This window comes from Salvelinus sp. IW2-2015, linkage group LG15, assembly GCF_002910315.2.
Source record: "Salvelinus sp. IW2-2015 linkage group LG15, ASM291031v2, whole genome shotgun sequence".
NCBI lineage: Eukaryota > Metazoa > Chordata > Actinopteri > Salmoniformes > Salmonidae > Salvelinus > Salvelinus sp. IW2-2015.
The window spans coordinates 39,236,638-39,256,864 of NC_036855.1; the positions used below are offsets into that span (position 1 = coordinate 39,236,638).

At 42.0% G+C, this 20,227-nt stretch overlaps 1 protein-coding gene across 2 annotated transcripts in view; it reads right to left on the reverse strand.

Annotated features, from left to right (window-relative positions):
• nos1 (nitric oxide synthase 1 (neuronal)) overlaps positions 1–8,948 on the reverse strand; it is a 76,593-nt gene extending 67,645 nt beyond the window's left edge. For both annotated transcript variants that reach the window (XM_024002447.1, XM_024002446.1), the window contains 2 exon segments: positions 1,389–2,156; positions 8,767–8,948. In XM_024002447.1, coding sequence (XP_023858215.1) covers positions 1,389–2,125 — 737 coding nt within the window. In that variant the 5' untranslated portion in view covers positions 2,126–2,156; positions 8,767–8,948.
• Positions 8,949–20,227: the final 11,279 nt, after the last annotated feature.

Sequence of the window (20,227 nt, forward strand, 5' to 3'; positions counted from 1 at the left end):
GACCACATTCACACTTCTCCAGAAATAGCAGACGGCCCTAAATTCCATTGCATGCAAGCTGGAAGTTCTCATCATAAAACCAGGATGGATGGTGAATAACTTTGGTTTTTAATCAAATGTAATTAACCAGCCTTCATTATAGCCTATAGGCATACGTCAAGGGTAGCCTACGGAGGGTTTTAGTTTTTAATCATATGAAACTGAAAACAAGCAATTGTTACATGAAAATAAGTTCTAAATATAAGGTCAACCAGTATCATCTTATCTCATGATGGGCATATGGACACATGTAGCCTACATGGATTTTTATTTAAAAAATGTACCAACCACGTTACCGCTATGACCTGCTTTTCGCTGGTCTTAAATCTCCCAATATGCGCCTCATGAAATTCTCACTTTTGCGCTTGTTTTCAAGGACACATCAGATATTGCCACCCCTCCCACCTCAACGCAAGCAAGCTGATATTAGACAGGTAAATTGCTGAACCTGTTTGGCACTTGCGCCGCCGTAGCGCCAGCCGAAAATAGAGCCCTCGGCGTGAAAACAGCTTTTGGTAAATAGCTCAAGTTAATATGCTGTTCTATTTCAGTTCAACAGCTATCAATTTATTAGCAAGATGATACTGCGCAAATAGTCAGAGATTACAGTGAAGGCCTGCCTTGAGTCAATACCACCATTTCATTTTCTATAATCCTTCACCTCTATTGGGTGCTCTTTGGAGAGCCTCTTTAGTGATTGAGCTTCGCAGTATCTGAACGTCATCATAACCCTAACAAGGAAATCAGGTTAGCTAGCCAAATCTTTCCTGTCTCAAATGCCAACACGTTTTCAGTCTGCCCTTCTAAAATACAGGAGGCATTTAAAGCTAATTTGTGTTTAAGTACCATAGCTTATTTATCAACCACAATAGAATTTCCACAGTGCTTTGTTTTGAGGTAGACTTAAAGTACATTTTACATCCGTTTTCCAAAAAAGCTATGATTCATTTGAGGATGGGAACCAGCAGAGCACACATAGGGGGTTGACGCAGTGCTATTGACAGTAGTATGTACCATGCTCTCTCAGATTTTGATTGGATACATGTACACAGGAGGTATAAGATGTCAGTGTCTACAGCATAATCACTACTGCAGGCCTTTGAGTGGGTTACAGTCAACAATAGGAGCTCTCCAAAGAAAATAACCACAAGAATTAGATTGAAACCTTTTAATCCATCTGTCACGGACCAATTGCTCCCTGATGTGAAAAGAAACAAACACACTAGAAATGTAGAGATCTATAATTAGCCTGCAGTAGTATTCTCATTCTACCATCTAACCAACTAAATGATCACTGTGTTGTGGCGTTGTGATGTGCATGTATGGTCGGGTTCAATAGGTCAGCTCACCGGTCCACCTGCACCTCAGCGTCCCTCCTCTCTATGGTCCTCTGTTCCTCTCCGTTGATCTCTCTCTTACTGTTCTTGATCAGCCGCAGCACCGGCTCGATCTCCTTCAGCATGTCGTTGTTCTCCTCCACACCGTTCAGCAGCAGCGCCCCGCGGCCCCCGTCTCTGAGCATGGGATCTTGGGCTGCGATCAGTGCCTGCACCCCTCCCCTCTGGAGCAGGGCCTCTCTGTGGAATGGGGTCACCGAGGGGGAGGACAGGTTCTCGATGGCCCTCAGCTGCTGTGGGTCCTTGCCTCCCTGCCCCGGGCTAAGGGGGCTTAACGGACAGCAGCGCTCGTAGGACTTGGAGGCGGGGAAGGCTGGCCTGGTGACCCTGACGGTCCTCTGATGTCCGTCCCCAGACAGGGTGGTCTCCAGGTGGGTGGTGAAGCCCTCTGGGCCCCTGAGGATGAGGACAGCGTGGCTCTCAGGGGACACATTCTTCAGGGTCTCCAGGGCCCGCTCATAGCTGAGGTCCACCAGGGGCTTGTTGTTGACTGCCAGTACTATGTCCCCCACCTGGACCAGGCCACACTCTTCGGCCGCCCCGCCCCGGATCAGGTCGGACACTATGACGGGCGGCTTGCAGACGCGCTGCTTGACAAGGAAGCCCAGCCCACCCACCTTTCTCTTGAAGAGACGCACCGAGATGATGTTGGGCTGCAGCTGGCACACTGTGGGCTCAGACTCCTGCATGATGTCTGGCGGTGTATTTGCACTCAGGGATCTGCAGCATACAGAAGAAGAATTAAGGGAGAGAAGTCAAGTTGTGTTAGTAAAAGAGGACATGGACTTCACTTTGTGATCTGTTTGATAGTGTGTTTACAGATGCAAATGTGAGTCAGTATAGAAACATGATATTACACTGAACATTACCGTCTTTGAGTCATTTCAGTTGTGGAGATAATCCAGTATGTTACTGTCTGGGCCCGCTGGCACATACTGACTTCTTGTCAATCCCTTTAAAGCGCTGTCTGTCTAATTGAATGAAAACTGTAGCTATCAATGACTTGTAGCGGTATTATTGAACTAATGATCTGATCCTGGATCAGTAGTGAACTTCTACCTATTCGATTTCTCTCCCTCTTCTATTGTGTTGTAACATACACACAGTCTTTCAGTTTCTGATTGACTGTTAAGTTCTTAGCTGTAAGGTTGTTGTGTTTGAGCAGTGGAAAGTGCTTTAGATAGTTTGTCACAAAAAAACATCAAACCTTGGTAATGTAGGCTATAGTCGTGATCTGTTTGATATAATAACACCGATTATTATGACTCATCTTGTTTATATCGATACCCTCGTAAAAACAGCAAAATGAGCTGAGTGAGACAGCAGACAACGTTACACGGCAGAMGGGCTGGGTTACAAACAACTTTCAAAACATAGTATACATAGTTAGCAGTGTTCAACACACTTCTCTATTATTTTTTAAATGCTTTTCAAAATGTTCCAATTGGCTACGTTTATATGACTTCAATAACCCACCACAATATGACATTGTCTATAGTTTCTTAATATCATTTCAATGTTGGCAATCCAGCAGAATTCATAACATGGGCAACACTTGATTGCGGTGAGGTGACATGTCCTTGTGGGTGGTAAAGTATCAATAAATAAATAAATAATAATGAGAGCACCAAGGACAGCTCCCTATGGCATATAACCAATCCAGCACCATGGACGTCGCTCATTATCCCTTAGTGTATTACAATTTCGTGCAGGGTTCTCTAGCTTCAGGTAACCATTTTTTTAATGTTTAAATATTTTGACGATTATGTACTGTTTGTGTAACTATAACCAACGGAATCATAAATTTAGTGTTAAATGTTTCTTAAATTACGATCACTTTCCCAAAAATGTAAGTTAGCTGTTCACACGCAGAAATGCCAGACATTGTCCATCTATCGCTTAGACAAAGTGGAAGAACCAGAAAGATCAGTGTTAGTCTACTGGAATTATTTGAAGTTTGGTTCTTTTCATTTTTTTTTATATCCTGCCCATTGGGGAAACCAAAGAGCACTCAACTCGTTCGACTGCTCAGTTCATATTCCCCCGGACACAATGGCAACCCTTCATGGCAATCCCTGATCTTCCTACTTCTCCTCGATCACATTCCCAAATACAGGTGTGCCAAGCTTGTAGCGTCATACCCAAGAAGACTCTATGCTGTAATCACTGCCAAAGGTGCTTCAACAAAGTATTGTGTAAAGGGTCTGAATGCTTATGTAAATGTGATTTCAAATTTATTTTTAATAAATAAGCAAGAATTTCAAAAAATCTGTTTTTGCCCTGTCATTATGGGGCATTGTGTGTAGATTGAGGAGAAAATACATTTTATAAGGCTGCAACGTAACAAAATGTGGAAAAAGTCCAGGGGTCTGCACTGTACATACCCTAGGCAGAGGTACTCAACCCTACGAGGTCCAGAGCCTGCTGGTTTTCAGTGCTCTCTGATAATTAACTGCACACACCTGGTGTCTCTGATTAGAGGGGAACAATGAATAAAAATACACTGGAACTGGCTTTGAGTTCCAGAGTTGAGTTTGAGGGCACAAGGCTATGGTGTATATAGGCCATGCAACCTAATGTTTGTTCGTTTTATGCAGCAAGTGCATCTTCCTATTGCTCTAATTGTGAAACACACATCTGTTTTCTGATTTAAAAAAACAAAGCTTTGCATGTGTATCAAAGCGGACCTTGGGTATCCAAGGGAGGTGATTGGTGGGAATGAGGAAGACCCATGGTTGTAGAAAAATAGTACTTGATTTATTATAGATGAAAAGTACTAGATGCAATAGAACTTGATTTATTGTAGACTTCAGCAAACATGACGTGACTTGACAAACAGTTGTCCCTAGCAGTAACATCCAGGATACAAAAATGACGGACGACGGAGAGTCTAACCTCAGCCCCTCAATAGGGTTTCTACTGCAGGTAAGAGTAGGACTAAATGCTAAACAGCATAACTAGCGATTGCCCCTCTTTCAACTCTAAACAGAGCCCAACTCTCCCCCTCACTGGGACTAAAGAGTCATCTAAGGACATCTAAAATCAACTGCAAGTACATAAAGGATGCAACAAACATTGTAAAATTGGGCTCAACCCCGATTTGAGAGAAAAGAACAGCATGTAGTTAAAATATATATATAAATATCGTAGCACCTAAACCATGCCCATAATGGTTCACCAATGAGAATGTACATTTAATTAGCCAAATTTTACGTTGTTAAATAGACCAGGCAATCCTATGGAAAAACGTGATTTAAGTAAAACACATTCATTACTTTAAATAACCATATTTAMTCCAGTACACTATAGTTTAAAAGACAGAGCTGCATTAAGTAGAACATGATTAGAGATAGTACTCAGAAACAAAGCTTGGGTGAGCTGCGAGCTAATTACCCAACTCACCACGCCTGGCTTCAACCTAAGCAATCAACTTGGTAGCAAACATTTAAGGTCAGGCACACCTAAAATGGAGGATAACTATGCATGGCAAGGGACTAGTGCACTTTATCCAAACCACACATGTATATAAACTCGGCAAAAAAAGAAACGTCTCTTTTTCAGGACCCTGTCTTTCAAAGATAATTTATAAAAATCCAAATAACTTCACATATCTTCATTGTAAAGGGTTTAAGCACTGTTTCCCATGCTTGTTCAATGAACCATAAACAATTAATGAACATGCACCTGTGGAACTGTCGTTAAGACACTAACAGCTTATAGACGGTAGGCAATTAAGGTCACAGTTATGAAAACTTAGGATACTAAAGAGGCCTTTCTACTGACTCTGAAAAACACCAAAAGAATGATGCCCAGGGTCCCTGCTCATCTGCTTAAACGTGCCTTAGGCATGCTGCAAGGAGGCATGAGGACTGCAGATGTTGCCAGGGCAATACATTGCAATGTCCGTACTGTGAGACGCCTAAGACAGCGCTACAGGCACGGACAGCTGATCGTTCTCGCAGTGGCAGACCACGTGTAACAACACCTGCACAGGATAGGTACATCCGACATCACACCTGCGGGACAGGAACGCACAATCCCTCCATCAGTGCTCAGACTGTCCGCAATAGGCTGAGAGAGGCTGGACTGAGGGCTTGTAGGCTTGTTGTATAGCAGGTCCTCACCAGACATCACCGGCAACAACGTCACCTATGGGCACAAACCCACCGTCGCTGGACCAGACAGGACTGGCAAAAAGTGCTCTTCACTGACGAGTCCCGGTTTTGTCTCACCAGGGTGATGGTCGGATTTGCGTTTATTGTCGAAGGATGAGTGTTTACACCGAGGCCTGGGAGGGATCGATTTGGAGGGTCCGTCATTTGTATGGTGACACAGCATCATCGGATGCTGTGCTGTGTCACAGCATCATCGGACCGAGCCTGTTGTCTTGCAGGCAATCTCAACGCTGTGCGTTACAGGAAGACATCCTCCTCCCTCATGTGGTACCCTTCTTGCAGGCTCATCCTGACATGACCCTCCAGCATGACAATGCCACCGACCATAATGCTCGTTCTGTGCGTGATTTCCTGCAAGACAAGGAATGTCAGTGTTCTGCCATGGCCAGCGAAGCGCCGGATCTCAATCCCATTGAGCATGTCTGGGACCTGTTGAATCGGAGATTGAGGGCTAGGGCCATTCCCCCAGAAATGTCCGGGAACTTGCAGGTGCCTTGGTGGAAGAGTGGGGTAACATCTCACAGCAAGAACTGGCAAATCTGGTGCAGCCATGAGGAGGAGAATGCACTGAGTACTTAATGCAGCTGGTGGCCACACCAGATACTGACTGTTACTATTGATTTTGACCCCCCCTTTGTTCAGGGACACATTATTCCATTTCTGTTAGTCACATGTCTGTGGAACTTGTCCAGTTTATGTCTCAGTGTTTGAACCTTGTTATGTTCATACAAATATTTACACATGTTAAGTTTGCTGAAAATAAACGCAGTTAACAGTGAGAGGACGTTTCTTTTTTTGCTGAGTTTATAACTTTTTCCAGATCAGTGACTGAAATAAGACTTGACTTTAGCTATATTTATTAGATTATCAGAAGCAGGACTGGACACGTCTTTACATGCTGTTTGAGGTTTAGGTCATGGTCAGGTTTCTGGCCATAGGCTTTACATTGGTGGACAAATGACCAAGGTTATTTACAATCTGCGTTCTAGCAAGACGGGGGGGGGGGGGGGCTCAATAAAACAACCTTTGATTTCTTATCATTGAACTGGAGAAAAATTGTCAGTCATCCAACATTTGATGTCAGCAAGACACTTGTGAAGGGTATTTACACAAGCTTGGTCTCTGGGTCTGATTGGTTAATAAAGCCGTGTGTCATCCGCATTGCAGTGCACTGAATGTTGTGATTGCGGATGATGTCACCGTGGGAAGCATGACAGATAAAAAAAGGATGAGGCCCAGACTGACCCCTGAGAGACACCATAGTGAATAGGTGCTGGGGACCCTACTGAACCACCCATGCTCACTGAGAGACGTCTGCCACAGATATGACCTGAGCCAGTCGAGGGCAATGCTGGAGATTCCCACTCACCTCTCCAGCCGGTCAACAAAGATGTTCAGATCAAGAGTATCAAATGCGGCACTGATATCAAAATAACTCAAATAGAGCATTTGCCGACAGACAACAGAAGATCATTACTGACTTTCAATAAAGCAGCGTTCTTGCTTTGAAGTGAGCGGAAGCCAGACTGGAAGTTGTTCATTCTCAAATAAGCCACCTATTGCTAGAAAAAACAAATTTTTGTAAAATCTTGGATGAAAAAAATAATTAAAAAAAGACATGTGGAGATGGGTCTATAATTACTCAGTGAGGAGGGGTCTAGATTGGGATTTTTAAGGAGAGGTTGAATCACCGCAGTTAAAGTCAGGGAGCTATTTACAATAGAATGTTGGGGACAACTGTAGGCATAACCTCTGTTAGTCATCTCGAATGGATCACTTCCAAGAGGCAGGAGGTCTTTATGGGAGCTACACTATCAAGGAGAAACTCAAAGGATATTTGAGTAAAAGGAAGCAGTAGTCTTAGTTGCCTCAAGTGCCCCCTGACCAGAAATTATGGTATGGTGCCGGCTACTGTTAATCTGGGATCTAATATTTTTGTACTTTTCTGTGAAGAATCGTAAAAACTGTTCGCAGAGGTCAGGGGATACAAGCATGTCCAGGCTGTTGCCACAACCGGCCGTGATTGGGAGTCCCATAGGGCGGGCTCAGCGTCATCCGGGTTTGACCGGTGTAGGCCATAATTGTAAATAAGAATTTGTTCTTAATTGACTTAACTAGTTAAAAAACGTTCAATTAAAATAAAAACAACAGGTCACGCTCAATTGTTGTAATCAGAATTTTCGAATTGTGGGAGTTCAGAGAACAGGGTGAGAAGTAGTCAGCGCTTGCATCTTTAAAGCGGCAATCTGCAGTTCGAACAATTAGAAAGAAGTACCCCACCACTAGTTTGGTAAAAAGCTGAGGGATGGGGCTGGAGAAATGTAACCACTCAAACTCATGGACAGAGCTGTGGATACAAGGACTGAACATTCATGATATCAAAATTATAGTGTTACGTTGTTTTGAGGCTATACAGCCCTCAAACTCAACTCTGGAACCGAAAGCCAGATCCACGGCGTTTTTTTCCATTGTTGCCCTCTAAATCAGGGACTACATTAAACCAGGGACTGATTTGGACCTGGAACACCAGGTGGGTGCAGGTAGAACAGAAGACCAGCAGGCTCCAGACCTTGTAGGGTAAGAGTTGAATACCCCTGCTATAAAACATTTTTTATATTTTTTACATGTACATTGTTTACAAACAAAGGAGAAAAACAAGCTTATATTTTTGGTGCTGATGCGGTACAACAGTTGAACTAAGCTCACAAGGCACATATAAGTTATATTCGTCAAGAATCAATGGCTATACAGTATCATTTAAAAGTCTAAAAATGTATGTAGCTACTGCAGATTGCCCCTTTAACCGTAATTTCTCATCCTTCCATGTATGTTCAGATGTTCTTAATGCACTTTAAAAAAAAAAGGCAAAGTGTGATCATTTAATCAAGGTGAGACTTTGGCAGACAGTTTATTATTGGATTTAACTGGTGCCACAGTTCAAAGTAAATATTGTCAAAGTAATGGCTATCCACTATTTTTGGAAAGCCATTAACCGACAAATCAACAGTAAGATTGAGCAGTTGTTACATTCGATTTGACAGTATATAATGTGTGAAACAGCAACGACAGTGATGCATAATCAACAGCACTAAACAGCCATAAAATGCGTAATTTTCTGTATGGTGTGTTATGTTTGAATAATTCAAGAAACTCACCTCTGAGAACAACAAGTTCACTTGCACAACGAACTGTTGCAAATACAAGTGACAGATGAACTCCTCTCGTGCGTATTCGTTGTCCTCGGAAACTGCACACACAGGTTGTTCGCTTCGCTCGAGCTCCTCAAGTCCCACTTGTGTGCGTTGTCTCATTAGAGTCGCGGCATGCCTGTGCTTCTCTGCGCGCCAGGGTGCCGTATAAATATGGAGCACGAGAGACACTGTGACGAGCGCAGATTGGGTCGTGCGCGGGAATTTATACCCTGGTCGGTGTAGTTTCCACTTCTGTAATCACCAAACTACAGTATTCCCTTCTGAGTACACACGTCCCACCCATTGCAAATGTTATTGCCAATATTTGTATTTACCCACATGTTGTTTACTCTATTTTAAACTTCAAAACATGACGTGTGTGTAGGCAATATAAGGAGATTGCCTAATGGCACCAAAATAGCAATTCTGCCAATTGTGTGGCCCATGCCCTTGATATCAATTCGTGAAATTATTTTAGACTACATTTGATTGCATGTGTCACATTAATTTAAATGATTGATCAAAACTATAGGTTTACTGCATTTAATAACTACTTTTAGCCAGTGGGACACTTGTATGCACTATTGGTGCCTTCATGACAACTGGGCACTCAGAAAAAAACGATGTCAAATCATGACGTCATGACTTGGAATTCTGAGTTGGATGACATTTTCAAAAACGATTTTTTTTCCCCCCAGTCAGAGCTCGTTTTTTCAGAGTTCTCAGTTGTCTTGAATGCACTGAAGTTGGAATTCAGAGATATCCGGGATCCCAGTTGTTTTGAATGTGGCAAATGTTCAAAATTCCTTGCACAGATAAGTGATGTCATTGCCAATGTCAAACACACACACACCACAACCCTGCTTTTTCCTTATGTGACACAAACTTAACCTTTATTTCCAACAATAGCCCACTGAAGAATCTCCTTGGAATAGGCTAAATAATGCCCTTAGCCATCACTTCACATTGGAGTAGAGTAACTAAAGAAAAAGGCTATACTTACAAAAGTTGCTCTGGATAAGAGTATCTGATGAATTTATAAATTGAATCTGTTTGTATATAAACTGCCTCAGTTGGCTCTCCAATGATTTTGCCCTGTCCAATGTTGTTATCTGCCCAGGTAGAGGAGAGGCCATTTTGACCTCACAGATATAGCAACCAATTAAAGAGGAAATCCTGTGTTTGAAAAGGTGACGTGAAGGTGCACGTCACCTTCACGTTAGATAATGGTACAGATATCACCAGTCATGGAGTTCCTTGACATTGAACTCCAATCATATTTTGTGACTGAGGTATCGTTTTTTTTTAATTCTCAGGCAGTTACTCTCCAGGAATACCCAGCTGTCAGTGTTCAAGGATGTCAACCCTGGTATTTAATGGTAAGAGACCATGATTACATTTCAGCTCCTTTCCCTTCACCCAGAAGTGTCCACTCATTCACTCCCCCTCACAGTTAAAAGCATTGGGTTGGTGCAACCACAGCTAGAGAGTGTCCTGTGTGGCTCAGTTGGCAAAGCATGGTACTTGCAAAGCCTGGGCTGTGGGTTTAATTCCACAAGGGACTAGTATGAAAATGTTTGTACTCACCATGTAAGTCGCTTTGAATAAGAGCATTTTCTACATTACTCAAATGTTAAGGTCACTGCTGTCCACACTGACTAGCAAAGCATATGGGACAAAGGATGCTGTATGCATTACTGCCTGCTAATCAGCATTGGCCTTTTGACCCAACTTGCTTCCTAGCTGTCAGATAAAAAAAACGTCACGACAGGCCTGATGGAAACAGCAAATTTGTCGGTAAACTTTCCGAATGTTGACGAAACAAAATATGCTAGACAAGGTGGGATCTTTTTGCGTCTGTAAAATTAATTATGCAGGCCTCCTGTATGGCGCAGCAGTCTAAGGCACTGCGAGCTTGAGGCGTCACTACAGACCTTGGTTTGATCTCAGGCTGTGTCAAAACCGGCAGTGACCGGAATCCCATAGGGTGGCGCACAATTGGCCCAGCATCGTCCTGGTTACGAGAGGGTTTGGCCGAAGGGGCTTTACTTGGCTCATTGCGCTCTAGCGACTCCTTTTGGCAGGCTGTGCGCCTGCAGGCTGAATCCGGTCATCAGTTGAACAGTGTTTCCTCTGACACATTGCGGTGCGACTGGCTTCTGGGTTAAGGTATGTTGTGGTATGTTGTGTGGTCCTTCCACTACGACTCGGGAAAGAATGCAGTTTATTAGGCTACAGATGAAATAAGTTATGATGAACCACTTCACAAGGTGGTGAACGTGCATGCCACAGGAGGACAGGTTCATAGTAATGTCTGGAGCAGAATTAGTGGAATGGTGTCAAATACTTCAGACAAATACATGTTTGATGCCATTCCATTTGCGTTGTTCCAGCCATTATTATGAGCCGTCCTCCCCTCAGCAACCTCCCGTGGTGCACGCAGTGATTGATGCTCCTTTCCAATAAATATCGAGGGATTTATTCTGGAGACATGATGATCGATGCTTGGCTGCCTTTTGACAAATAACAATTATCTTTCTCTTTTGTCCATAAAAATTTAATGCCAGGGTTTCCCAAACTCAGTCCTCGGGACCCCAGGGGGTGCATGTTTAGTTCTTTGCCCAAGCACTACACAGCTGATTCAAATAATCAACTAATCCTCAAGCTTTGATAATTTGAATCAGGTGTTTAGTGTTAGGGCAAAAACCAAAACATGCACCCCTTGGGATCCCGAGGACCCAGTTTGGGAAACCCTGATGTAGGCTATCCTACCCGCACTGTATCTGCGAGCTGTTGGCTAGAACACGTGTGCCAAGACCAGAGTGGGCACATTCACAATATACTGTAACCGTTTTTTGTTTGCTGACAAAACCATCAGTAGAGTTGAAAAAGTGATGGAAACCCATTTAACTTGTATTCTTTATTTGGTACCTGGGAATTTAACTGTAAAAGGTATGTGCACTACATCATCACGCACAGCCTTTAATCCGAAACAGGTCAATTTGATGGAAACACATCTCTGGTGGAAAAATTTGCATTATTGTTTTTATGCAGATTTTATAATACTTGCATGGAAATATGTCGCCAATTGGATGGAAACCTAGCTTATAAATCTGGTACATTTCTGTGCTGCAGTGAAAGACATAACACTCTCACACACAAACACACTGACACTCAAACACACACCCTGACACCACAGGAGGTTGGTGGCACCTTAATTGAGGAGGACAGCTCATAGTAATGGCTGGAACAGAATAAAGGGAATGGTATCGAACTCCTTCCATTCACTCCATTCCAGACATTATTATGAGTCGTCCTCCCCTCAGCAGCCTCCTGTGCCTGACACACTCAGCCTGCTTCCCCGGCCGTGTCATTATGTCAATCACTTCTTGCTTGAGTGGTACCATCTGCCCTCCAATAAAGCCACGCACAGCGGATCCCTGTGCAAAGCCCCTGCTTAGCCCCACCAGCCGCCCGGCTGCTGGGCCTCATATCACATCACTAGAGTTAAGACTCACCAACTCACCAGTCAAACTAAAATTACATCTGTTACTTTTTATACTCACCCTATTCACCCCTGCCACCCTCCTTTTTGGCAACCAAGCCATGGATGTCTTTGGAATATTGACAAGAGTGTTGACAGAGAGAGAGAATGTGAGAGAGAGAGATTGAGTGTGTGTGTGTGTGTGTGTGTGTACGTTCATAGGTGTGTGCAGAAAGTGTGTAATAATGACAAGAGGGTCATTTTTGGAGGAAGGGTTGAGTCACATGATCCTCTCATGATGAAACATGATGACTTCATCCAGATTTACGCATTCCATGCATGGGTTATTGACATATATGATACCTAAACATACACTGAGTGTACAAAACAATAGGAACACCTGCTCTTTCCATGACCTAGACTGACCAAGGTGAAAGTTATGATCCCTTATTGATGTCACTTGTTAAATACACTACAATCAGTGAAGATGAAGGGGACGAGACAGGTTAAAGAAGGATTTTTAAGCCTTGAGACATGGATTGTGTATATGTGGCATTCTAAGGGTGAGAATGAACAAAACAAAAGATTTAAGTGCCTTTGAATGGGGTATGATAGTAGGTGCCAGGAGCACCTGTTTGAGTGTGTCAAGAACTTTTTTTTCTCCGCTCAACAGTTTCCCGTGTGTATCAAGAATGGTACACCGCCCAAAGGACATCTAGCCAACTTGATAGAACTGTTGGAAGCATTGGAGCCAACATCCCTGTGGAATGCTTTTGGCACGCTCAACAAATTGAGGCTGTTCTGAGGGCAACTCAATATAAGGAAGGCATGACACATACTTTGTTCCTTTCTCACTTCCTTGTTCTCACCATTTGACTCAATGTCAAACTATGTATAGAGCTCACTTAATTGGTCAGGTGTGATATCCATGACATCGCTTGAAGTTAAAAAAATAAATGTGGTTACTATGGCAACTTTTTCATGATGTGTTTTTGGTGTAGGTATCTCTGTAGGATCCTTCTCGTTATTGCCAGTTACACCACAAGACATTTCTTTCTCACTGTGTTTGGATTGTGTATGTCGTTTGATGGATGAATGCTATTATTGGCCGTGTCAGGTAATTGGAATCCATTGGATTGTGTTTACATCGGTTTGAGGTAGCTTTTGATTACTTGATCATCATCTTGCTTAAGAGAAGAAAGAATAACAACCCTGCAGAGGTTTAGTATGTTAGAACTATAACCACAGAGTGCCTTGATGGGAAAAGTAAGCCCCACAATTCATCTTTATACATCTTTGGTTTTCTATCCCCCTTGTTTTCTCTGCCAGTCATAGACTACCCTTTTCAAAAAGCACCTTATACCAAGTCTCCATGGCCTTACATGGTTCCAAAAATACGTCTCCACGCGTGTGTCTGCGAGCGCCATGTTGATTTTGTCTATCCCCACCAGATGCGTTCATGAAACGTAGGTTAAAATATCAAAATCAACTGTGAACCAACTATATTAATTTGGGGACAGGTCGAAACACACAAGAAAGATTCATGGACATTTAGATAGCTTGCTGTTGCTAGTTAATTTGTCCTGGGAGATTAACATTGGGTTGTTATTTTACCTGAAATGCTTATGGTCCTTTTTTTAGCTGGATCTTATGTAGAATTTTGACCCATTGTGTGTTCTCTACTCCGACAATTAATCCACAGATAAAAAGGGAAAATCTAGTCAGTTTTTAGTTTTCTTTGATTAATCTCTCCTCCTTCATCCTTCTTCTGTGAATTTTATATTGCATTTAGCAACCAACTTTAAGGTGCATTAACGCCACCAACTGGACTGGAGTTTGGACCTTATTCATCTTTCAATCACCCACGTTGGTATAGGTATATGCATGTAACAACCAATGAGTAGATGGGAGAGGCGGAACTTGCAGCGCATCAAGCGTCTAAAATAGAACCAAGTTCTATTTGAGCGCCTGGCTACACAGACACCCTCGAGCAGTTTGGATGAAATTATTGAATAACATGTACTTAAAAAAAAAAATGGCAACACGCAACGCAGCCGGTTTGGTCAATAGCTTTGACTATTTGAACGAACCAGCATATAATTTTTTCTTCTCAGAACTCTAACTTCATTGGAACTATTGTTATTCATAGTTCCAACTATGGTCCCCTTAGGACTCCCTTACAGTCCCCTAAAGGATTTTTGTTGATGTGTGGGCTACAAAGTAATAAGGAATTTTACACCCTGGATGTATCAACATTTTCAACACTCTCCAACAGTCAACTACAGGGCAATGAGGAAAAGCAATGAAAAGCACACTATCACTTCTTCAGTAGGGTTAAGGGCCTCAAAAGTTGGCATTTAAAGTGTGATGAAATGCAGTATAATTCCAAAGGGTAGGCAGAGTGGTGATAACACATAGAAGGGTCTTTATGTATGCAAGCTGATATCATCATTCTCCCACTGGTTAGTGTAGGAAATCATTTTATTTGAAATGATACGAAACACGAGGGTTGCATTCCATCCGTTTAGCCTGTGGGTAATGCACTGTGGGACTGTGGCGGTTGCCTGACGACTCAAACGGAATTCTTTCGCTGCTCTATGTTCACTACATACTTCAGTCTGAGACTGCCATCGTTGATGTCGTTTGTGGTGACATCAAAATGAGGGGTGTTGTACAAAACAAAGTCATCAGCTTTTGGATCATCTCTAACCAATCAGAGTATCAAAGCCAACCCATGTGTGTTTTGGCTCTGGCCCAACTCATCAGTTTCTGGGACAAATCAGAAAGTTTAGAATGTGTTTACGTTCTAGAAATCGTCTGGGAGGGATTCCTATCCAGACTCATTGGATAGGAGTACGTAGTTTGGGTAGCCAGGCAACCAAAGGACACCACAGAGCAAGAGAAACAAGTCGCTCCACACAGCGCCTCACACTTTCAAGAAAGACTTCCTCCCACCCATCTCTTCTGCATGGCCTTGAGGTTTCCTGAAACAAATTGACTGTTCTCACTGAACAGAGTGTCAAATCATTTGAAGAACTAGAGACTAGAGAGAGACAGAGAGACAGAGACAGAGACAGAGACAGAGACAGAGACAGAGACAGAGACAAAGACAAAGACAAAGAGACAGAGAGAGAGAGAGAGGGGTCAAAGGCACCTCTACAACTCTTACTTCGAATGTCTGTTATTTTCTATAGTCAAGGTCTCTGGGCCTTCGGAACATTGTTGGCACTCTGTCGACTAAGCCACTGTGTTAGGTGGAGGACCCCAGTGCACCGCAGCGCAGGGCTGTGGAGGCTTGAGGGTAACGGCTGCATCGTGGGTTCAAGGGCACGTCAATATGGAGGGGGCCTCTCAACAGGCTGTTAGGTGGATGATAATGTGCCTCCCTGAGTCGTGTGTCTCTCTCTCGTTGCCCAAGGGAGCTGGTGGGAGGCCAGAGAGCGAGGACTTTCAGGAGATATGAGACGTTTTTAACCCACCCCTACCCTGGCACATTGTATGTTAAAACCATAACGCTTAGTCTCAGCTCTGCTGGTTTGCTTTCCAGAAGCTCAATCAGCATGGTGCCAAACGCCAAATGGTGCCAAAAGCCGAACGCTTCATTCCAAAATTGACTGAATACTGAGGATCTGAATAAATAGTTCTCTCATAGTTTATTTTCCTATTTTTCTTTTTACAGGTACAGTAAGTTGAATGCTCATTTACAACAGTAGCCTGAAGAGGAACAGCGTTGAATGTGTGGATTGGAAGCTGGGGAGGATCAGAGTGTGTAGGATCTTCGGGACGAAACTGTGGTAAACTAAGGACATAATACAAGTAGACTAATGCATTATTTCACAATGACCCCCCCCCCCCATAAGTACTCTGAGGTCTTTTATCATTTATGATTGAACTGGCACAGGGAGTGTAAATAGGAAGCACATTTTACACATCTACACCTTCTTATGAAACTAAATGACAGATTTTAGCGTCGTCAAATCATTCCTAATATACCAGAGTCAGAAAGGAAAGACATAGATTTATGGAATTTTAAATTAGTTGAGCCATACTTCTTATGATGCAGTAACGCATAGTTGTGTAATGTAAAGGATTTTCGAAAATCTCTCTTGATGGTTGGTTTTGGGTATATAAGTTTCCGCTCTATGTTTATTCCTGAAAGATAACAAAAAGTAAAAAATATTCCGTATCTTGTGTGGCCCTTTATGTTCTATTGTACTGAATGTCTTCTCTGGCTGTTAGAAACACAGCTACAGAGGACCTTTCCTCATTCAAAAAGGTCAGGCTTGTCATTTATAGTGAGGCTCTTTACATCCACGTCTGCTCGCGCAAATGAGAAGAGGACGTCGGGGGCCAAATAAACCGCAGTTGGAAATCTTTCCAGGCTCAGAGAGAGACTATGATGTGTGGCTCAAATGGTACCCTGATGTAACCGCATTGTGCTTGACAAATTCATGGGACTAGCTTGGGACTGTGTGTGTGTTGGTGTCAAAGTTTAAGTCGTAATGTAATGGCAGTCACTTTCAAACCAATTTACTCCCAAGCCTCATCAGCTCTTGAAATATTATTAAGCAGCTTGTATCGTAAGCAAGAGAGATTATTGAAGATATTATGATGGTCACAGAATGAGCAATGGTCACAGGAATGTAGTGTATATGTGACTGAATTATATCACCAGATATAAGTGCTTGGTTAAATTTCAGGGGACTGAGTTACATTTTCATAATATGAATACCATGAATCTTCACAGTATTATCTTCACTGTATTCCACTAGTCATCTCTTACTACTGTCTCCAATGCTGAAGATAATACAAAGCACTTGGGAATAAAGTTAGAGCTGTACAATATTGTGCCAGTGTAACATCCATCTCAGTAGTTGTAGGCCATGACTTACACCGGGAGCACTGTGTCGGAGGAGGGTCTCACAGAAATCCTGGTCCTTGTGTCAGACAACGTCATTCAGTAGCAGGGTACTGGGTTCAAGCCTTTGAAAACACTTTCAGTAAGAAATAGATTGATAATGTGTTTAAGTCTGGAGCTAATTATATTGTTGTTTGACTTGATTATCAGTTGTCTGTCTCTCTTGTTAGTAAAACTAATGTCCTACATCCACGGATTTGACATCTGTGATGCTTCAAGGAAAGAAACATCACTATTAGATACAGAGGACAGGTGACACAATAGATAAGAAGAACTTACAGAACTGTATGTTAAATTCAATTAAAGTTACTAATTTGTACACATTTAGTAAGATTGCAACATTGTATTTCTATATTGTCTGATTCATTAATTTCCTTTTTTATCTTAGTATTGCTTATTGGATACTACAGATGTAGGATCTTAATTTGAGGCAGTTTGTTACAACAGGAAAATAATCCTGCAGAAACAGGAAATGTGAATTATTATGTGGATTATAATTAATGGACATTTTTGTAGGGGTTGATACATTTTTCGTAAGGGAAAATCAAGTCTGAAATTTCAAAGTGAAAATTACAAACTTCAGAAGCCTTTTTTAACCTCATACACAAGACTTAACTTTTCCCCCATTGCAGGAAAGTTTTCCTGCAACAGGGTGATCAAATGAAGATCCTACATCTGTACCCTTCTATAAATGACAGTGTACTCCATTTGACTTTTTGACTTCTAATAACACTATCTGGCTATGAGCCTAGCTGTCCACGGCCTCACTGCCACGCCTCACTTTAGTAATGACCGTCTCTAATACAGGTGGACACTGAACTTCAAAGAGGAGTGAATGTATCTCAAACTGTGTCTCCTCATCGTAAAATGACTAAACCGTGGTGGCAACAGGTTAAATAATGGCTGAATAAATATTGACATACGAAATAGAAAATAATGGATTCTACAGAGCTAATAACAGCAAAAGAGGTCCTCTTCTGTATGTTGACTTCATTGAGCCTAAGCCACTGTTGCGTAATTGTAGCCTTCATTCATATCCAGCAGTGAGTTTCATGAGCTAAAACACAGTTCCAAGAGACACAATTAAATACTGTCTCAGTCTTATGTGTTGTATTTTATAGAGGGGGACGGTGCTACACAGAGTCCCTCATATTGGACAATGTATCAGTTATAACTAGGGCCTGAGTTTTTCACCAATAGACCCGACAGGAAAAACAGAACCATAGTTATAGTCTATAACTAGACTGTAGTGCTTCGTTGAATCCCTGTCCACAGAGTCTAGGATATGGGTGCTTGGTCCCTGAGTGTGTGATCGACAGAGAAAGTGGGTAACACATGTGTAGGGCCTTGTTATACAGTAGCCCATAATTACAGTCCATAACTAGGGTCACTACTTCAGTTTCAGAGGAAGTGATTGGAATGTATTGTTTTATAGCAATTGCGGTTGTTTATTGTCTAGAGTTTTACGTGGACAGGTCACATGTTCAGAAGAAAATGTGTTCCTGACTAGAGAGCACCAATACCAAATAACCAGTCTGACAGACTGAGAGTGACAATGATCCACTTGTGTAACATCCCATACACCTCCTCTGACACTCAGAGATCTAGCAACCATAACCTAACCTCTGGGGACAGAGAGTCAAGGGAGTGCGACATCAGTCTTGGGGGCCAGAATCAATATAAACTACTGTCTGTACACCACACACGACTACTTCTGAAAATTGGAGGTATTAACCTGTGAGGAGAACCTACTGGTTACAGCTCCCAAAACCATTATGTGATTTTACTCAACTCTAAGAAAATTGGATGCTTATGTGTAACTGGGTAAATACTGTAAAGTGGGCTGGAGTGACGTGAGATCCATCGGTAGAATGCATTTCAGCCGGGAACACCACAATCTGTATTATCCATCAGAATTGAATAATAATGCTTAATTCTACCTTGGGATTCTCAAAAGGCAGTTGAATAAGCAAAGACAAGGGGCATGGTTCGGGAGACGCAAGAAGATGCAAGACGCAAGAAGATGCAAGAAAATCACAGTGACTGCCACAAGCTACAAGCTACTATTCTGTATGGTGACTTATAATGAATTTTAAATATGCCGAATAACTTGCCCTTGGTCAATATCAAGGGAATAATAAATTAACTTTCTAATTTCAATATCAGGACAAGATAGGAAATTAGCAACATTAATGGCAGCATTAATGATATCTTGGGGCAAAATATGACTCATAGCCAGTATGTTTTTCTCTTTTTTCCCTCCTAACCTACAGTCTCATCCCGCCGACAGATATCACTGGCGGACAGAAATATATGACAAAACATAAACAACATATTGGCAAACCATGTCGATTGAAAGAATAGTATAGAGTGTTTAATTAAAGATGTAAAACAATAGACAATGTAATCACAGCAAATTATTCCTTGAAGAACAACGCCCAGTTTACTATAAGTGTATGTTACATTAGGTTACAGTGCAAACAAAGATCAATACAAAACTCAATAAAACAGAAATTCCACCATGTAGAGGAATAGGTTTTTATTGGCTGGACAGTAGAACAAATTCAATAGTTGCACAAAATAACACAAACAAAGTAACAACAAGGCCTGCCGATTTCATTTATTCATAGACATTCAGTTGAACAGAAGAAACTATAAATACTTTCTGGAAGGGTAAAAAACTTTATAAATACCACTGTACAAATGTACAACTGTAGATCCATCATCTGTGTTTGAACAAGAAAGAGTTGCTCCTTCAAATACATTAACATCAGAAAGAGCAAGGACAGCATCAAGTATGACATAATGGTGATGATGGTGGTGATGATGATGATGATGGTGAAGATGATGATGATAATGATGATGATTGTACTGCAGCAAAAAATAGTAGGCCTATCAGATACAGTGCCTTGCAAAAGTATTCATCCCCTTTGGCGTTTTTCCAATTTTTTTGCATTACAACCTGTAATTTAAATGTATTTTTTATTTGGATTGCATGTAATAGACATACACAAAAAAGTCCA